Source organism: Chiroxiphia lanceolata, chromosome 3 (genome assembly GCF_009829145.1).
Source record: "Chiroxiphia lanceolata isolate bChiLan1 chromosome 3, bChiLan1.pri, whole genome shotgun sequence".
NCBI lineage: Eukaryota > Metazoa > Chordata > Aves > Passeriformes > Pipridae > Chiroxiphia > Chiroxiphia lanceolata.
This window is the reverse complement of record NC_045639.1, coordinates 66,283,688-66,304,290: the sequence shown is the minus strand read 5'-3', so window position 1 is coordinate 66,304,290 and position 20,603 is coordinate 66,283,688. Positions and strand designations below refer to the sequence as shown.

Below are 20,603 nucleotides of genomic sequence, written 5' to 3'. Positions count from 1 at the left end.
TATGCAAAGACAGTGGAAGCCAAAATTAAACAACCTCTAGCTTGGTGCCAAAACAAGAGTGGGACCTTCTGTCATTTTCAGTAAGGATGAGAGTTAAATATGAAGACAATACACAATGTTTAATAGAAATGGAAATTACTAGATCAGAGGTAGAAACAGAACACAATAGTCTGAATACTTCAAAGCTTATGAATATAGACAGTTGGAATAATTTTATATGAAGTAGGCAATAAACTAAAAGCAGAAGCAGACACCAGGAGGAATAATTAGGGACATGGAGGTAAATGGAAAATTGGATAAAATGCAGCTTGGTTCGCAAAAGAAAAATAATCCAGTCTAAATGTGATGTCTGTCTGATGATTTAACAGAATTTTGTAGACAAAAGTCAAATAAATATATTTGATATAATCTGTAAGGCTTTTGAACAGTGCAGCATAGAAAATTATCAGTTAAACTAAAGGACAGAATTAGTGCTGTAAAGATTGGAAACTAGGTGAGAAACTGGCTAAAGAGGATAAAAGGCAAGGCAGAATGCTGAGAGAGAAATAACTGATGGAGGTCCCAAAGAGTTGATCTGAAGACCAGTCTTGTATAGTGACTGTAGTAACAGATTTGGCACCTTCAGTGCTTCAGTAGGAAGAAGAATTAAAACAATCAGTTGACAAGAACTGGCTGACATTGAGAAATGCTGTGAAGCACAGAGTGCAAGGTAGTGTCTGTGGCAACAGATGGGAAGAATTTGAGTGAGGTTGTGACAAAGCTGTTTCGAAATGAGTCTGTCTAGGTATTTCTGGTATTGATGGAGAAGTGCTAATGCCATAGGACAGGACAACTTACCACCTCAGGAAAGCACTTTGATAGCAGTAGCAACAGAATTTTTTGGTCAACTCAAGAGGGCCAAACAGAGCTTTTTCTCTTATGAGCTCCATAGCCTTGACAGAGTAACCTTGGTTTTGAACACACTGAACACAATTAGCCTTATATACAGTAATACAGAATCAAGTACAGCAGACAGCTGCTACTATATTAAATACTTTAACACAAAAGCAAAAAGACACATGGCAACTGGCAGCTGACAGAGCAAACCAACAAAGAATTTGGAAAGGTAAAAGGGGGGAGGCGAAATTGATTTTATAAGCTTTTCTGTTGTACTTCTCTTTTTTATATTAAGGACATTTAAAGGACAAGTGCTTTACCACTGTCTTGCCAAGTGATTGATATAAAGTAACTAGAAATGAAGCCCTCTTATCCCACAGTAAGGATGCTCACAGAAAATTAGAGTAATGTAATATAAATGTTTTAACGTCACATAAAAATCTCTTTCCTACACAGATAAGATTAAAACAGATTGCAGGACTCATTCTACCTTGCACTTTTTAATTAGACAGACTGCTGGTACTGCAGGGGTACTGAACACAGGCTCGTTTTTTTCTCCTCGTCTGATATCAGAGGTGACAAAGGGAAACAGAAGAGAAAGCAGTATTCCCATCTCCCTGGCACTCAGGAAAGGAAGAGAAGCCATTTCACACAAACATTTTGCCCTAAAAGGCATGTATTCAGAAAGGACAACCTATTATTATTTTTTAATAATGATACCGTTTGAGAAGCATGAAATCATACAGATTTGTGCAAAAACAATATTTGCCTTAGAGCTGCATATGTCAGCCTCAGAGATTTCTCTCAAAATGCTATCAGTTTTCTACGTTTGTTTTATTCCACCAGTTAATTCCAGGAAATCCATTAAGTTTCCCAAATTTTAACAGAATTTGTAGTGACAGTTTTCCAGTAACCCCTCCTCATTTTTCTCCCATGTAGGTAACCTCAGAATCTAAGAGGTAAGAAAACTTAGGACTTTCCCACTCACTACTGTCTTACCAGTTAAACTGTGCTCACCAGCAAATACCATGCCAGAACTGGAAAAGAGAGTGATGCTGTATGACTGAAAGCATTGATCATTAGGTTTTTCCTATAGTAAAACATTCAAGCAGTAGAACAGGATCTTTGACAATCAACTGGAAAATACAGAAAATATGTCACATAATTCCTTCACATCATGGTTTCCATGCAACATTTGCAATTCAGTATAAGCAATAGTAATGGGTAGTATTTCATCTGAGTTGTTTCACATTGAGGGTGCAATCAGGCATCAGGAAATGAGGAGTATGGCCTTTCTGCCATGCATGAAATGACAAGAAATGCTTCCTTTGGCTTCTCTGTTTTCACCAAATGGCAGTGAGACCAGTGTCAGGTTTTCACTGGTGTTCAGGCAAGCCAGACACTTCTTGCTTTGGGTTCTGGCTGGCATGAGCAACAGTGATGTGTTGAGACATACCTATAAGTCAAGCCTCCTTCATCTAGTGATGATCAAAGATGTGGAAGAACTAGCTACACATTTCACTTTGCATCCCAGCTGATTTCAGAGGGCAAGATAGGACTGTAAGTCACCACTTTAGACTGCATCCTCATGGTTTGCCTAAGAAATAGCTGGAGGTAATTAAAGTGTGAAGATAATGCAATCCTGCTGGTAGTGGACTGACTTGCTGCCCAGAAGTTATCATCATTACTGAAGCTGTCCAGCACCCCTTGGTACCCTTCTCAGAAAGAGAACCAACACTTCTGCTCAGGCATTCCAACTTCAGCAGCTGACGAGCTGACGAACTGTATGTCAGTGGTTTGGGTCTCTTTGGAGATCTCCAGATTAAAAATCTCAGAGATCTGGCAGGACATATGTAGGTTCAGGTGGATTAGTTTTATCTGTTCAAGTCTAGAAAACTCACAGCAGCCCTTCTAGTGTGTGGGGCCATTTGAGGTTACAAAATATGGTGTTTCACTGTTGGTGGTTGCTCCAATTTCTGTTGATGACAAAGATGTATCATCAGCTGCCTAGAGCTTAGTTCTATAGTATGTTTGAAAAGATGTCTATGTACTCCTGAGAAATACTCTGCCCATAACTTCCACCTGGTATCAGTGATCAGTCAACAGTCAGGTCTTTGTCTCTCACCCCTGAAGGTAGACAGCAGCAGTTGAGACTGAACCAGCAGATCACTCTCTTCACAAAGAGCAGGTCAAACCCTGATTCCCAAATGGACATCTTACTCATAGGATGGAACAAAAATAGTCAGCAATAGTTTGAGTCACAGTCCCAATGTAAGACAGACTAGGTCAGATCCTCACGGGTCTGATTGGAGGGAATCATCAGAGAGCACTATGAGCTATGACTAGGACGCTGGCTCCCATTCCTATTAATAAAGTAACTGGATGTAATATGCAGCTATGCAAGTGAAAGCACTGTGTGAATTCATAGCTCTCAGAGCTCTCACCCGTTCTGGTACTGCTGGTGGCTGGAGAGTATGTGCATCCCACAGCACAGCTTCTGCACTTGGTCCCAGTGAACTTCATTTGCTATATTGGGAGTAAAAATAGAAAACTATGGAAAGAAGCTCAGCCTCTTGATCAGTTTATCAAACCAAGTGGAAACGTCTGTTTGCTATATAAAAGATAATGAGAGAAATTTGATTTTAAGTCCCTTCGCTCAGCCTGCTCAGGTATTCATGTGTGAAATTACCCAGGGGAAAAAGCCGTAAGTCAGCGAAGGAACCCCTATTGGCCTTAACTTTGATGGGCTGTGCAGCATATGCTACAAACTGAATTAGTCTGGAAAACAAAGAAGCTCATTGCACTTCACAGACCTACTGAGGGGAATAAGATGGTGGAGGGAACTGCCTGTCTGGAGAGCATGAAGGGTGTCAACAGAAATAGGGGACTTCATGAATTCCACCTCATGTGTACATTTTTCCCTTTCTTCATCAATGGGATTCTAAGGAGATCACTTTTCTCTGAGATTTAAAACTTGAGTTAATAGACCCGATTTCTTTATGCATTTTTGTCAAAATGTGGAGAATTCCCACATAAGGTAGAGAAAAAGGTAGTTATTCCATTTCATGCTTTGTCACTGAACATATGAAACATGACAATTATAAATTTTCAGTTAGTACTATGAAAAAAAAATCCTTTTAAAGTCATAAAAAGCACGGTTGGGTTGCCATAGGCTAGGAACTGGGGTTCATATTATCTACCAAGAGATTCAGTCTGTGGCTGCTGTTTTGAAATACAAATGGAACTGAAGTGCTGCAGCTCCAATAGTCTGCTCCTGCAACTATTTCCAGTTCAATGGACTGAGTTAAAGAGAATTTGGATTTTCATAACTGTTGTAATAATGGTCATGATCACTACCATGATGGCTGAGCGAAAAAACAAAATTATCAAATTGAATTTCTTTGTCTGTGTAGGCTTTTTTTGCAGACTCACATCTGTCTTGTTTTGTCACTTTGGATATTGTTTTGCCCCAGTGTCAGTGGTAACATGGACGTGGACATCTGTGACAGTCATAAATACTTGTCTGCGGCTTCCCTTGTCAGGAGTCAGTCAGTCAGTCAGTCAGTCAGCATAGTATATCCTAGGTGTGATACAGTGATTCTTCCATGCCCTTTCTTCAGGATTTCCCTTCTAAATTCATGATCTGTGTACTGAAGAATGACTCGCTTTCTCCAGACCCAGGCAGAAATTTACTGCCTTTTAAACCATTTTTCTTTCTATTTTTTCTTCTACTGTTACTGTCTAATCACTATTCAAGATAATGAAATCAGATGCACTCTTGCTTCCCCATCAACAAATTTCTTTTGCACCCACCTTTCTAAGTGGGTTACTTTAAAGCATAAGAGTCTTAAAAAGGAAAAAGTGTTTTACCCCTAATGATTTAAGGATGTATGAAAGACAGATTTCACATGGAGGGATAAGAAGAAGAAAAAGATAAAAACCAGTAGGGAGTAAATTTTGAAAGTTTTAACAGTTCGTTATGGATTTTTAAGGATCCTAAGTTTTCGGCTGCCTTTATGTTCATCTACTTTATTTTAGGAATCTTGTGATGCTTGACTTACTCCCGAAATGTGTAATTTTGATTCACTTACAACAAAAATACTGTATATAAGCTACATTTTGTTTTGTAAACTTCATCCACACTTGTATGTAGCACTGCAGGTATGTCTGGGTTCTTTTCTAATGTCGAAGAATTTGTACATGGGTAACAGAAAGTTAGAGTGATTCCACCGTATATTTTCTGTGGTCAGCTGAACCGTACTGGTTTTCTGGTGGGGTTTTGCAGTAGTGCATGCTGGAGTGAGGAGCAAGACCCCTATTCCTGCAACTAAGCCATCAGGTGCCATTAGCTCTTCTACTAAGCCTGACTCGGCAAATGCATTGAAGTACTGGGTCCCTAAGGAACATCTCTTAGATAAACACCAAAAACATTCACTCACCCAGAATCAGTGCTTGTTTTGATAGACTGAGCAAATCTTGTTAGACATGTTATCGTGATGCATTTGTCTAGGTTTTGCTTTGTATGTTTATCTGCAGATTGACAGGCACCTAAAATGTGCCTTTTACATACTGATAGTTAATGGTAGTTTAGTGTAAGAAATTTTCACCACAGGTGCTAATAGTATCTAGAAAAGGCATTTTTTTTGCGTTTTCCTAAATTTTTAATGTTTGTAAATATCATTAAGTGATCCATATTGAATACTAGTGGTTGTGAAAGCAGTTATAGACACCCAGATATCAGAGCAGAGCAGACATTGTGAGAGCTGTAGGGCTGATTTAACTGTTTCATTTGACTACTCAGTAAGCTTTGGCAGATGCTTTTCACATTAGTGATGAAATCTGAAATGTTGTAAGTAAGGCACTTTGCAAATGAGATCTTTGCCTTCTCCTCAGAGGATGATATCCCTATTTCCCATTTTTATTCTGTAAACTCATCTTTATTCAGTAACCAAGTGTTATTATCTCTTTTAAATTGGTAAGAAACTGAGAGTCCTCTAAAGTCATTGTGATTCACAAAAGAAATTCACAGGTTAAAAGTCATACCCAGGACTCAAGAGTGTTAGATCATTGAAGTAATGACAAAGTCATCTGGTCTCTCAATAAGCTTCATGATAAGCAAGCTTATGTACATATGTACCTATATGTGTAGATGCAAAATCTGTAGTGAAACTATTTAATGATATAGAAACATGAGTTGGTTTTTATGTTGTTTACTCTAGTGTGTGTGACACTCATTAGCTAATCTGAGCTAAACAGTTTCTGATCATGTTACTCTTTGAATAGCTTACAGTTATCCTGTTTAGCATGGAAGAAAGAAGGACTTGGAGAGACATACCAATCTGGATATTTTAAAAATATTTTTTCTTAGCGTATATGCATTTCTGTAGAAAGCAAGAGATAAGTCAGAAAAATGAAGGACAGTATTCTCAAGTAGTGTTTTAGCTGGAGAGAAGAACTGTACACTTCCTGAGAACCTGCAGTTTTGTAGAGAGTAGCAATGAAAAGTGGTCTTCCCTCACTTCATTTTTTAGGAATAGCTCTTTTGCTGTTTTTGAATGTGTTTCTTTTTTCTGTCTCTTAATAGTGAATCTCAGTGGATGAGGTTTGCAGGTCAAGATAAAAAAACCCTCCAAAACGTACATGTAGACAGCAGTACAGTGTGCCTGGAAATCCTATCTTCAATAAAATACAAGTATTTCAGCTAGAGCCTGAGGAACACAGTACAGTGCGTTCCTTACAACAGATTTTGTATTTGGAAAACTCTGTCTGCATCTTTCCATCACACTAGTGGAGTCACTGCTGTTTTAATAGGAGGAAAATGCCCATTGATTTCAAAGGGTTTTGAATCAGTCTGACAGGATATTGACAAAAACCAGAGATTTCTCATATACCTGCAGCATATGTTCCTATATTAGCCTTACTAACTACCCTTCTACTTCAATGTGGCAGAGAGCTGCTGCAGAAAGCAATTCAGCCTGAACCTTGTTTCTAAGGAAGATAAAGATGGAACTGTCATAGTGCTGTCAGGATCCAGGTCTTTTTTGGACTAGCTGTGCACAGATACCAAAGACAAATGATTCACAGACCTTTGTTCAGATTTCCCCAAGCTATGTCCAAACCCTTTCTCCCAGGCTGGAGATCTGCCATGAGGGAGGACACTAGGGTGGCAAAAGACCCTGCTGGCAGGAAGCCCCTGAGAGAGGAATGAGAGGGATGGTCAGGAGGAGGGGGATATGGTAGAGCTGGAGTGACGAACCAAAGTGAAAGTGAATTGATTTTGTCTGGGCAGCTCCTAGAGCAAGAAAAGGAGCACATTTAGCTGCTGGAAGCCCCACAGATTCCTCACAACAGGACGCAAGGCAATCACGAATCTGGCTGGCACTCTGGCTATACAGTAGAGCAAGCCAACTGGCTGTCTAGGGTGAGAAATTCAAGCATAAGGTGGGAATGAGGGATAGTGGGAAACTAGGGATGGGAAATTGAATGCATTTGGCTCCTGAGTTTTGCTTGAGCTTAGCCAACCTCACTGTTGCCAAGTGATACTCAAGTTTAAATGCAAGATGAAAGGGGGGAAGAAAGTGCAGACAGCAAAACTGAACTGTAAATGGAGGGGAGACATGAACTGGAAGCTGCTTTGAAATTATGGACTTGGGTTTGATTGCCACCTGGGGGAGATCTAAGCCTAAACAGTTCTATCAGACCTGTGTCAGATGGAAGGAATCCTTCAGCAGATGCAGGGTGAGGCTCAACACTGTCTTTGTGACTGGTGGGACAGCTGGATGGCTTCATCAAATTGTACCACCAGACAATACATGAGGACCTGGTGACATACCTGCAAAAAACCAATTAATAGCCGATGAAAAGCAGAACTGTTTCTACCCTCTAATCCTTCTTACATGTTTAAGCTTTCCCCATTTTGTTGCTTTCCCTCTGAAACATGCATACTGGATGTAGGAAACAGGTTACATGTCCAAAGCTTTCAAAGATACTGAGGATTCTGTAAAAAGGCCAAATGCTTCCTTAGGCAGGAAGTTGGATGGAGGTTTTGTAGGTTTATGATATGGGAACAAATTAACATCACTACAAAGCCAGCTTAAGTAAAATTTGTTTTCTCCACAATGATGATTTCTTTAAGTATAAAAAATGGAATTGCTCAAAAACTTTCAAGATAATATAGTACAGTCTATTCATTTTGTGCCATGGTAAAGGGATTCAGAGGAAACAAATGGAGCATCCATCAAGGCAGAGTCAGTCATGACTGAAAAACAGATTTGCAGACACCTTCCTGTAAACTAGTCAAGTACCTCATGAAGAAGCTAGTAACAGGTTGCAGCTAGTTCATAGTGCTCAAGTACAGATTCCTAAAAGTTGCAGAATACAGGCACTTCTGAAAGTCTCACTGAATACAAATCAGTTATATCCCCAACAAGCTGTCTATGCAATTTGTCATTCATGGTTTCTCCTACACAGCATGCATGAAGAAATAACTTGTAGTCTAGGTTCAGGAGACAAGTCATATGGGCTTAAAGCCATTTTTGTGCCTCTTGTAGCAAGAACACAGTATCTGAAGCTAATATCCAAGGGTCTTTGCTTTTGAAACCCTACCTTTGCCTTTAGTTTTATCTGCAAGGACTAACAGATTGCCAAAAAGGTTCTTTGTGTTGTATTTTTAGTCCAGACACAAGTCTGCATATGTCTGAAAATTCAGTCTGACCTCTGATCTAGTGAAGCTGTGCCAAAATACGTGTACTTGAGCTTTAACTGCCCTCCATACGTGCTTTCAAACCTCATAGTGTCGACCCAGAGCATGTTTCACAGCAGAAGTTCATCCTGTCCGAACTCACATTACATTTTCTAGCATGTACTTTCTATTCACAAGCAAGAGAAGCTGCAGGCAAGCTTTTAAAGTGCCTTCATTAAAACATATTTTAAGTGTATATATGTTTTAAATGCTTATTGAAATGTTTATTTGATGATATTTTTATATTACCAACAGCATGTTGTACTTCACAGACATATGGTTTAGCTGTAATTAACATCAGATTTGTCCACTACCTGTCAGACATTTTTAAATGATGGTACCTCAACACTGGAGCTAGAGAAACTTGGACTAAGAGAAGTAATTGGCTTGTCTAAAAGCACAACAAAATCAGTTTTGGATCTGTGACCATAACCCAGCTTTCCCAAGTCCCACCTGGGACTTAATATGCCTGGCTCACAGGAAGGCACCAATTAGCTCTTGGTTATGGAGGACAGGGGAATTGATGGGAGTAAATCAACTTTCAAAGAGTCATTCCCATAAAAAGTCAACATCGAAGTGATAGGGATGTTGTGTGCAGTGCATGGCAAAACAAGGATCTGTACCTACCCCATCTGTGCATCTTGATGAACACAGGGTGACCGGTGCTGTGTGTAATGACTGTACTCTTATTTCTGCTTAGTTTTCAGGACTTTACTTGTTGTCATTCTTCACTATCCTTGTTGGGCTGATGCTCTACTCCTCCACGTCCACCTACGTAGCCCAGGATCCTCGGGTGTACAAGCAATTTCGAAACCCTTCAGGACCTGTTGTAGACCTGCCAGCCACTGGCCAGCTGGAGCCTTCGGTGACATACACCAGCCTGGGGCAGGAGACAGAAGAGGAGCCTCACGTTAGAGTTGCTTAAACCCAGGGCTGTTGATCACCTACTGACAGTGGAGCTCGTATATCCATTATCTCTGTATTGTACATAGAGAAAGGTATTTACCAGGTGCAGTTACACTGGTGAGCTGCAAGGTAGCAAATAACGAAAGCTCATAAAAACACAAATTAATTGTTACAGGGTGTTCATTGCAAGGAGATGCCATCCCTCGTTTATGATATGAGCAGCATGTTTGCAATACAAACTGCTGTGTATGAATCAGTCTAATGTCAACCTACCTGTGAAAGATATTCAATATATAAGATTAAATTACAAAAAGAAATTCATAAAAGGGTGTTTCTGCACCCACTGAGCGATATTATGCCTAAACCACACCAGTTGTGGAAAAAAATGCCTTTTTACAGCAAATACACTTTGTGCGGTCACTGTTAATTTCTCTCTAAGATTTGTTTGTTTGCACAAAACAGATGGCTTAATCGTGATAGCAGCAGCCTGACACATTTTTGCTAGCACCTTGGATTTGGTGAGGAAAATACAATGAGTTCATCTGTGCTATCTGTCTAGTTGCCCTTTCTAGGTAATCTGTTCCATGAATCCGGAGAAGGGACAACTTAAAATATCCGTCTCTATTCTAGGAATAGGTATAAGGCAAGCATTTTAGCCTTTCTATATTTGCAGAAGTGAAGTACTCAAGCATTGACCTCTCTATGATCCATGGCAGATTTCCTAGTGGTTGAGGTTCTGCATCAGGTTAGTTAGAAACTAACAGGGAGTTAGTTTCTCTGCAGTCGTGACTTAACAAAGATTTCTTACTTTTTAAATTTTAATCTGTAAAAAGAAAAACACATTTTCTAGTTTCCTATGTATTGTACCTCTCCATGGTAAGATGACATATCGCGTGGATCAGGGCACTTATTTTAGATACTCAGTGCATTGAGGGCGCCTTCTGCTGTTCCAGTTTGCTTAGTCTCCTACGGTTCATTATTCTAATGACAGCTATTTAGAAATGTGTCAGTTTTTTACCAAAACCCACAAATTGTAAAAATCAGGAAGATTAAGTGAGAAATTCATGAGCAGAAAAACTGGACCATCTGCTGGTGTTGCTGCAGTAGTGCCAAGGCATTCATACCGGCAGGGTGCAGCCACCTACTTTTATTAACTATGAGATAAGCAGAAGAATTCAGCAGTTTTCTTACATTCCTGGGGACATGTGAAAACAGTAAGGGTGTGCTCCATGCTTCTGTACACAACTGTACTTCTGCCTCAGGAGCCTTATCAGAACTGGGGAAATCTTAGTCACCACCATCAAAAATCCATCTTTGCCTGTATATTTGCTCTTCTGAGAGCCAAATAAAAGGGAATCATTATTTCGATATCCTTAATCTATTTTTAATTTAAAATTAAGGAAGAAGGGATGATCTTATGTCTAACAGATAGGTGAGGCATCTAGGAGAGCTTGGTTTTATTCACAGATCTGCCACATCTTTGCATGATCTTTGGGCATGACTTACCTTCTGTGTGGCTGAGTTTCCCAATCTGTATATACGGGAATAATGATATTTTACCTACCTCACAGGGGTGCCATGGGACCAAGTTATTTTAAAATGCTTCAGGATCTTCAGGAGGGAGTTTAAGAAGAACATAATAGTGCTGTAAATGCGTGTATACATTCATTGTATTTGAGAATGGAGTTTATGGCACAGTTGATGAATATTTTGCTTGTGGGCATAGAAGGTGAATTTGATTTGAATGTTATTCTGCTGAAAAAGACTGTCTCAAGTGAAAATGTAGGCCTTCATATTTGAAAAATACAGCTTACCTATTTCTATTTAAAAAAAGAAGAAAAAAATCAATCTGTACTCTGGAGATTAGAAAGGTCACACAGTTCAACCAAGCAGGATGAATTTCTGCTGAGGTAACATTCATCTTTTATAGACCTGTTCTGCTTTAATATAGAAGGAACTTCCCTGAAGCAGACTGGGAGAAGTGTATATATGCATAATATACATGAAGTGGCAAATGCCAAAATGCTGTTGAACAGCAGAAGTATGTTGTATCTTACTCTTGCTGTGGAGAAGAAGAAGTGATTTCTTTCCTGCTGTGTTTAGGCTGTCTGACATGATCCTGATGCACATGAGGGAAGGTTCTGCAGTATTGCCAAATCATGCCCAAAGCCATCCCAAAAAGCTTTGGTTAAGATGGTTTGGTACTAAACTAACAAATGTATGATTTTTTTCCCCTGCCTTCTGTTTATTTAATCTTTTTAGCACTCATGTTTCCAAACTTTTTTTCTTAAACCATTAGAACAAAAAAATACCCAAACAACAAAAGAGAACCAGATCCCCGCAGGAAAACAGAGTCCATATTCTGGGGATATTAAGGAAAGTCTAAATTTAAAAAAAAAAAAAAAAACCACACAAGAGAGATTACCTGATACTTCAGGGTAAGATACTTGGGTCAAGCCCTGTGAGAGCTTCGACTTGAGGTGGATTTCATACATTACCCAGGAGCAGGGGCTCTGATTACAACCACCACAGCTCCCTCAGGTACCTTGGAAGCGCACTGGTGGGCACCTGTCATCTCAGTCTTTTTTGCTACCTTTTGTACCAATTAAATACCTTTCTCTGAACGTTAGTCCCTGTGTTGGTCTGAGAACCTTGAGGATTGTGTGTATGTGTGTTTCATGTTTACAGTTCCTTCCTTTTGCATAACTATTTTGATTAATTTTGGTATTAGTATTTATTTTTAAGCCAAATGTTTGTAGTCCTTCGGCTTCCCCCTCCTCATTTTTTTTACACTAACTTGTAGATGTTTGTTAGAGTCTTTTCTGAAACAGCTGGGCAGGAGGCATCTCCCAGCCAAGTCACTGGGCTGGGAGTTTTTCTTTACAAGGGTTTGCAATCCCCGGGTGGCTGAGAGGTGTCACCTGAAGCAATTTTAGTAGGCTCTTTTAAAAGGCTCTGTTGTACAGGAATAAGTCAAGAATGTCTCAGTGTGACTCTGTGACCAGCCACCATCCCCTGTGCTACTTGCTCAGGAGTTTGATGTGCAAAGTGGGGCTGCCTGTGTTTCCTGATAAACAAGGCGGATACTCAGATTAGCACTGGTATGTTAGTGCTGGATGGACCTCAAAGGAAAACAGTAGTATAGCTTTACAAGTAACTATGTTGACTGAAAAACTGGGGTCTTGTGAAGGAAAACGTTACTTCTGCCTGCTCATTCTCTGCAGTGGGAGACCTCAGTACACACCAGCAAAGGCTCAGCTATCTAACCGGCAGCTACTCTCCGTGTTGCGTAGGACGTCTCTAGCTCTGTGTAGCTCCTTGCCTGAACAAACTGAACCTCTGTTATAGTGCTGGCTCTGGGCAGCCCTTAGTAAGACTGATGTAATTTTCTGCTACTGGATGAAAACCTTCACTGGGAAACAGACCTTGTCTTTGTTCCAGCTATAAAGTTTCAAAACACACAACAATAGACCAAGCAATTGAAAATTTTGCACCACTGTGTCATAAGAAGAAGTTTCAATGTATAGTGTAGAGATTGCTAACTTGTGCTATTAACATTTTGACAAGCGTGTAGTATCATTTTCTTTCGTTTTTTTTTTAAACCATTTAGTATTCCTGAGCTAGCTACAAATAAAAATTTTACCCCATGGGTAGGATTTTATTGTTAAATGCCATGATAAAGCACACTAATCTTGACACTGCAGATGGAAGTATGAACCAAAACCAAAACCAAAACCAGGCAAACAAAATCCCAACCCCAAATCCTGCATTGAAAAGCTGAACAAACCTTTCTCCATTTTGATATTTGCATGCACCTATATGGACTGGCTGTGGCAATGTAATGCCTGTAATAATGTTTTCAAATAAAAAAATAAATGCTTTATGAAAGCGCGGTCATTGGTTTCTTACCTGTTTCCATTCTGCTGTCTTTGCCTAAAATGATTTTTCAGAAGAGTGTATCTTGGCTGCAGGACATCATTTTTCACTGTACTGAGGACTTCTTTCCCTTTTGAGGTGGTTATCTGCAACTCCTTCCTAGGTGTCTAAGAACAGATGCCACCAGGTGTCCTTAGGTATCTTGCCTGACCCAGTAGTGCTGCTCCAGAAGGATAAGGGGACTCCTGCACATGGTGTGTCTTAACTTGCTATTCACCTATGGCTAGCTCAGGTATTCTGATAGTCATTGCCCTCATTTGAGCACAAAAGCACTCTCCCCACTGCCTTCCAGAAATTATTAATCAGTCTAGAATTAATCTGAGGATATTAATCAGTCTGGAATTAATCTGGCACATGTTGAAGGACTTCTCTGGCAGAGGTTACTGAGTGCCTGCAGCTGCCTTTCCCAGATCTCTCTCCTCACTGCTCTGCCCTGCGCTGCAGCACTGTTCCCAGTGGAGTCCTGAAAAGGAAAAAGAAAAGATGGATACAAAAATTAGGCATTGGGGAAAAGGAGTGTCAGGAGGAGCAGAATTAGGAAAAGAAAGAAAATGAGGCTTTGACTCCTTTAAAGTCCACAGGGAAAGGAAAGGAAGATCCTAGGTGTGTGAGAGCAGGGGATTTTGTGAACATATATTCATTCACCTCTAAGAATATTTGCCAGCATATGCATCTCTCCATCCCTCTGTGCCTGATGTCTCCGTGGGAAACTTGGCATCAGTATTTCTCACATACTTCATTGCTGGGAGTAAAAAAGGGAATGGAGAGTGGTGAGATCATTTCCAACCTCTCCCGACACAGTAACTGCACAGAGCCCCAAACATTTCAAAGCCAGCAGTGCTGTACCCATGTGCTGGTTGATATCTGATTTTCCAGTGTGAATGTCTCCTAAGTTATGGAGAACTCCAGAAACTGAGTTAGTGTGCATGGCTTTATCATGCTAACAGTTGATTTGCATTTTCTTCCAAATCTGCTCAAGACTCTCTCTGGCATTACAAAATTATCCTTTTATTGCCTGGCTAGAATTCAGCCTGGGTGCTTGAGTCATATGCATAGTAATTGCTTGGAATTACCCTAAAAATAGATCATAAATAGGCATTAATGAATCTTTCTGTTCTTCGACCAAACATGTTTTAACCCTGAAGGACACTCAATCAGCTTAAAGCTGCCAGTCTCCCTTTGTTTTTGTTTATTTAGAACTAATTCTTCAAAACATTACAAACCCAAAGCTGAGTGCTTAACAGCAGTATGGTGTGGCATACAAATAAGAAAACAGTGCTTTTTACAGTTAGAAAAGTTGTTTTATTACATCTGCTCTGCAATTACAAGCAAAGAAAAAATAAATAAGCGAAACCTTTGCAAAAGGGAACACCTCTGCTTGCACAGTCATAGCCTCATTCCCACAGCAATTGCAAAGTGGGTACCACATGCCAGCAATGCAGCAGTGATGATAATACTGGAGTAGAGCATTGTCCATGCCATCCTTCTCAAATCTGAAGTGAAAAGTCAGTGCTCTGTGCAGTCTGTTTTGTTGTAAAACTATACATTTGCTACTATTTGTGGGCAATTTTTTTTCTTATCCTAGAAGTTCCATTTTTAATTGAAAAGAATGCCCTGAGTTCCTCTGGTATTCATGAGGTCAGAATTTGCTCCTTTAGGAATAGTCTAATGTTGTGGAATCTCCTTAAGAATACGGATATTGTCAATCCTAAATGCTATACAAATATTTTTAAGTTGACACTAGGTGAAGCTGATTTTATTTGGATTTATAAATTTTATTGTATTTAGATTCTGATTTATAACCTTGAGATATAGTTGCCTTTTTTTATAAAACTTATTATGTTCTATGCCCTCAGGCAATTGCCTAATGCTATGCTGATCTTAATAATGCATTATTAATTCCTTACTGCTAAATACATTATTTATACTAACTACAGCTTTTTATTCCTCAAGTCTTGATAGCAGCAAACTCCTCAGATTTTAACATAACTGCAAAGTTGTCAGTTTGAAATTTTCCCCTCCTTCCCATGTGCAATATGTACACACTTGTCAAAAGCAAAACATTGGATTTACCATGGTTAAATAACGACTTTTTTTTATTCTAGATCTTACCAAAGTGTAGAAAGATAAAGAACATGTGCTGAGTTTAGATGATCACTGAGCACTGGAACACTAAGCGATTCCTCAACAATGCTAGAGATGCTTTGCATACAGAACAGCTTGGATTTTTACAGGTGCAGAATGCCTGCAAGCCCATGGATAACATTATATGAGGTCATGCATATTTAACTTCACACTGCCTATAGTAGTTGGCATCATAGAAGCCTGGCTTCTAACCAGATCCATAGACACTAGCAATCAGCATTTGCATGTTCTTAAAATGACTGCTTGCCTAAATGAACTTCCTAAGTGAGAAGGAGAAAGGGAATGGACTAATCACAACAATAATCTGAAGAGCCTCATTACATGACTCCCTGTGAGCTGTGGCTTGAATTATCTAATGTAGTCCTTAGCATTAAACAGATTTCCACATGCTAAATAGGTCACACATGAATGCAACCACTGGAGTGAATTTCATAAATCTTTATGTACCCATACTTCATCTGTGAGCCTACACTGTAACTAAACAGAAAGGGAAATACCCACAAAACAGTACCCACAACTTTGTTCATTTAAAAGTGTTGCGGCAGGATTTATTTAATTACTAAGTTGATGAGGAACACTGGTGCTGCAGGATCTGCTTCGACTTTGCATCCTCAGAGGACACCACCTCCTTTGGCCACACCGGCCAGCAGAGCATTTGAAAAATCCAAAATTTGAGTCTTTATTTTAGTATTGAGATTTAATACAACATAAAACAAAAGGGAACAGGGATTGAAAGTGAAACAGGTATGTATTAAAAGAAGAGTATAGCACCTGGCTTCCTAGTACCTGTCCTCTGTTACACAATGTGTCTGACAATCTTTTTCCCCTTCGCCATCTACCAATCTCCACGTGGCCAAAACAACTGCTAAGCTCATCTTCACCCTTTAGATCTAAATTAGTCACACCCCCTTCTGAGTCCCTGACCTAAATGAATCCACTCACAACTTCAAGACCCATAGCTGTCCTGCCTCTCCCTCCTAGTCTGGCACATAGCGTGTGTCCTCTGCCTGCTCGCTGACCTTGCATACAAATATCTTGCTCCTTCCTTTATTGCTGGTGTAGTCCAGCCAAATGGGCTCCTGGCCTCAACATGGAGGCTACTGCTCACCAAATATTTGAACAGGAGCTTCTTTCAGTATCTGTATGAATGTCAGATTCCAGACCCACTCCACTGTAACTGAAGATTTAAAAAAAAAAAAAAAAAATAATTAAAATACCTCCCCTTCTACTGTATGATATTCAACCAATGGCATACCAATGCTATGAAACCAATCGTAAGAGATTGAAAAAACTAGGTGCATTTGTCTGCCATTTAACTTATGGTGAAGGTGAAAAAAGGGTGAATGATTGAGGATGAGCTACAGGTACCCTTCAGGTCTTTGGCTCTAACAAGTCAGTAACATAATTAGTCATATTATATCAGGCTGTGAAGTGACATTTGGACTGAACAAGTGAGGGTGATCCGAATCATCCTGTCCTATTGGAAAAGATAAACATAAAAAGCAAAATGCCTCTCCTGCTTGTAATCATTTGAATTATTAACCAAGGTGGCACTCACTATTCATTCACATACACAGAAATTGGCTTCCTCTCCTGCAGTTCTTGTTTTCCACTCCAGCCTCTCCATGGCTGGTCTCACTAAGGAAGGAGTTAATTCCATTCAAAAAAAATAAGAAAAGAGAGAAAAATAAAAGGCAATATTTATCAAAGTATAACTGTTTCTCTTTCTCCTTGTACAAATGCTTCCTTTGAGCTACATTTGATGCAGACATGAACTGTGGCTGAGATGGCATTTGTCATCACAGGCTGGGAGCAGGACTCTCAGTACTCAGCCCCTAAACCTCAATCTTCACTTCTACTGCAGACCTCAATTCATGACAGACAGAGAGACAGACCCAGCTGAGCTCTTTTTATTACCTCTGAGTGTAGGAGGAAGGATGTATGCTCAAGACAGCATGAGAAAGCTTGTGCTGCTACAGCTACTTGAGTTCAGATTTTGTGGCTAGCTATAGGGCTGCGCTCAGCAGAGCTGGCAGCCTGGCACCTTCCATAGGTTTATTTTAATTGGAATTATTGTTGTAAGATGCTGAGCTAAAGAAATTAATTGGAGCAGCCGCACTATCAATGGCTTGTCTCCACTGCTATGGGAGGATAAACATCACTGCCAGCTACAGCACAGGTATTTTATTATGACAAGGAAATACTGATGGACTTTGCTCTGATTGTGCATCACAAAATATCAGGGAGAAGTTACATGTTCATTAAAAAAGTATCACAGCACTCCCATTTTAACTTGTGCATTTTCCTTCTGAGTTTGCCATCCTTTTTGCCCACACATGGCACCGAGTTGTTTTCCACATCAGCATTTAAGACTCAGAGCCAAATGCAGATACAAAAATGCCAAAAAAAAAAGGCTTTGGGAGCCCAAGAGACTCTCATATGAAATTCAGTCTTGCATCTTGCTCACATGGTAAGTGTTCCAGGCAAGAAGGTCTGCAAGGCCAAGTCCAGACTCCTGCAGCCCCCTGTGATGCTCAAGGAGAAGGTTCACACTTGTGAAAGGTAAAGACATGGAAGTGGGGAAGAGAGGAAAGTGATAATTACAGACAGAAGGAGAGAAAGAGGGGGAGTTTCTTGGGATAGAGAAAAGTTGGAGAAGGAACACGAGTTGCAAAGGAAAGAAAGGGGCCATGGCCTGGGGGCGAATATTTAGGAGGTTGGAGAGGGGTAGGAGACGGGTTCATCTCCTCCCTTGCTGCCCAAACACATGCAACACTTTCCCTGGGGGCTCCGATTTCCATACCTCCCATATCTTCCACAGTGAAAATAGAATAGGTTGCTCCTCCTTAGGAGCTGTACCTTGCAGTTCTTGTGTTGCATGTGTGCACACTTAAAGCATAATACTGCCAAAACCAATGAACAGCCATTCCCAGGTATTCAAGACAGAAGAAAAATTCCTCAAACAGGAATGATAGTTTGGAAAGGGACTTTATTTTTGTTGTCAGACAAGATATTCCTGGGGTCTTTGGGGTTATTTTTCCTCCAAATGGTCCTCACCTCAAGCATGTTTAGAAACATCTATCAGTGTATGAGAGAACACTATTGCTGCATAAGATGTTTGCAGTCTGTGAACATGAAAGATGGTCAGTTTGTCTGATACCCATCCTCCTCTGGTTTTTCTGTATTTCAGTGTTGATACTGCCTGCCTTCTGATTGTTCTTTGCACAAGCTGAATGGCAATTGGTAAGTGTATTTGAGGCACTGTAAGAGTAGCACCTGGAATTTGCCACTGACACTTTAATGAGAAATGTCAGACATCTTCTGCTGGTTATTTCAAAATATTTTGTTTGGAAGAATATTAAGATTTATAAAGTAAATCAATCTTATTATATCAACATTTCTGGACAAAGCAACTCCCAGATCTTATGCTCAACGTTTTCTCTTCTGCTTGCCTCATACTTGGCTTGCAGCAAATAAACATGTCACTTCTTTCACTGCTCATTTAGCAGGAAGGAGAAAAGAACAGGGGAGAGAAATAAAGGAAGAAATACTGTTGGGGCTCTGTGGGCCTCGTGTGCAATGACCTAACCTCTGTAACTGTGGTTCAGCAAGCAATAAAGCTGCAAGTGCTGTGGTCTCTTCCTCTCCATTTGCCTAGTGATGCATTGGAATCTTTAACACCAGAGTCTAAGGATATGCATATTTCATAAAGGAAATAAAGAAAAAAGAGAACATATGACAGCACACTAAACAAAAGCTTTTAACCACTAACCAAGACCTACTCCAACCAGCAAATGTCACTAAAGTGTTTTGAAAAAGTAACACAGCAAAAATACTTGGGCATTCTGATTTCCATTAAAATGAAAGGTGTGGTGAGCAGATAATGACCCAGACAGTCTCACTATCCGTTGAAGAGGGCAGAAGGTGTACTCCTCAAAGGGAAGATGTTTGTGCAGAACTGTCCTCACGTTGCAATACCACCTGCTGGGAATGACACCACATCTTCCATAGGAGCTGCTGTACCTCTGAGGCAGTGGCATTTGTCCACAGTCCCACAGAACAAATCTTTCTGTTGGGGTCTTGCACTTACAGCTGGTGACGTGAACTTGGATTTTCTATATGCAAAGGTGATTTTCACTTCAGTAATTTAACATACAACTATTTGTATTTATATTACCTACATACAAGCAAATTTTTTTTCAGCCTGTTGAGGCTGTAGCAAGTAATGCTTATTTGCATACTGCAGGTATTTGGGCTATCCAGGAGCGCTTCAAGAGAAAGTATATTTTCTTTGTTTCTTATAAAGACTGAGACTTTGAAATGTCACATGGAGAAACATATAACTAGATCTGAATGCTTCTATTATGCTTGCAGAGCTATTTATAAGAGCTTACGTACAGCAGAGCTGTATATACAACGCTGTTCCGCTGCTCCGTGTATCTTGTGGGTGACATTTGTACGGTGACCATTTGGCCTCCATGCATCTTTTTACTGAGGGAAGCGATCAGTTATAATTTTGAGTGATGGCAGAGCCAAGCCTTGTTTCTGGGTCTTGACACTGTGATGATTTAATAATTTAACCTGCCATGATTTAATATCCATTTTTTTTCTGTATATTTTCATCTCTTCTTGGAATATACTTGGGATGTAAATGTCCTACACTTTTAAAGGACTCAATTGAAAACGTCAAAAGGAGTAAGTATCTGAAATATGTTTGTTCTTTTCCCTATTTTATATGTCATGGGTTTTAAAATTTAAATATGCTGTTGTGCTAAAAAATAATGCTAAGTGCTGAATTGGTCTTACTGAGGTTTCCACATTTATATCTATTTCTCCAATGAATGCATGATGTTCTATGTGTGGTATTTAAAAACAGAAGCACCCTAATAGATTCTGCATTTAAGCAGAAAGGAGAACTGTGGCAAATATGCACAGACAAAATATTCCTGAAATGCATTCCTCTCTTGAGCTGTCAACTGATGTTTCCCTTTAAATGAGC

At 39.8% G+C, this 20,603-nt stretch overlaps 1 protein-coding gene across 1 annotated transcript in view; it reads left to right on the top strand.

Annotated features, from left to right (window-relative positions):
• The window catches only part of SLC35F1 (solute carrier family 35 member F1), a 232,808-nt gene extending 219,394 nt beyond the window's left edge, over nucleotides 1-13,414 (top strand). The window contains exon 8 of the mRNA XM_032684201.1: nucleotides 9,318-13,414. Within this exon, the coding sequence (XP_032540092.1) occupies nucleotides 9,318-9,542 (225 nt within the window). The 3' untranslated portion in view covers nucleotides 9,543-13,414. The remainder of the gene's footprint in view (nucleotides 1-9,317) is intronic.
• The last annotated feature ends 7,189 nt before the right edge of the window (nucleotides 13,415-20,603 follow it).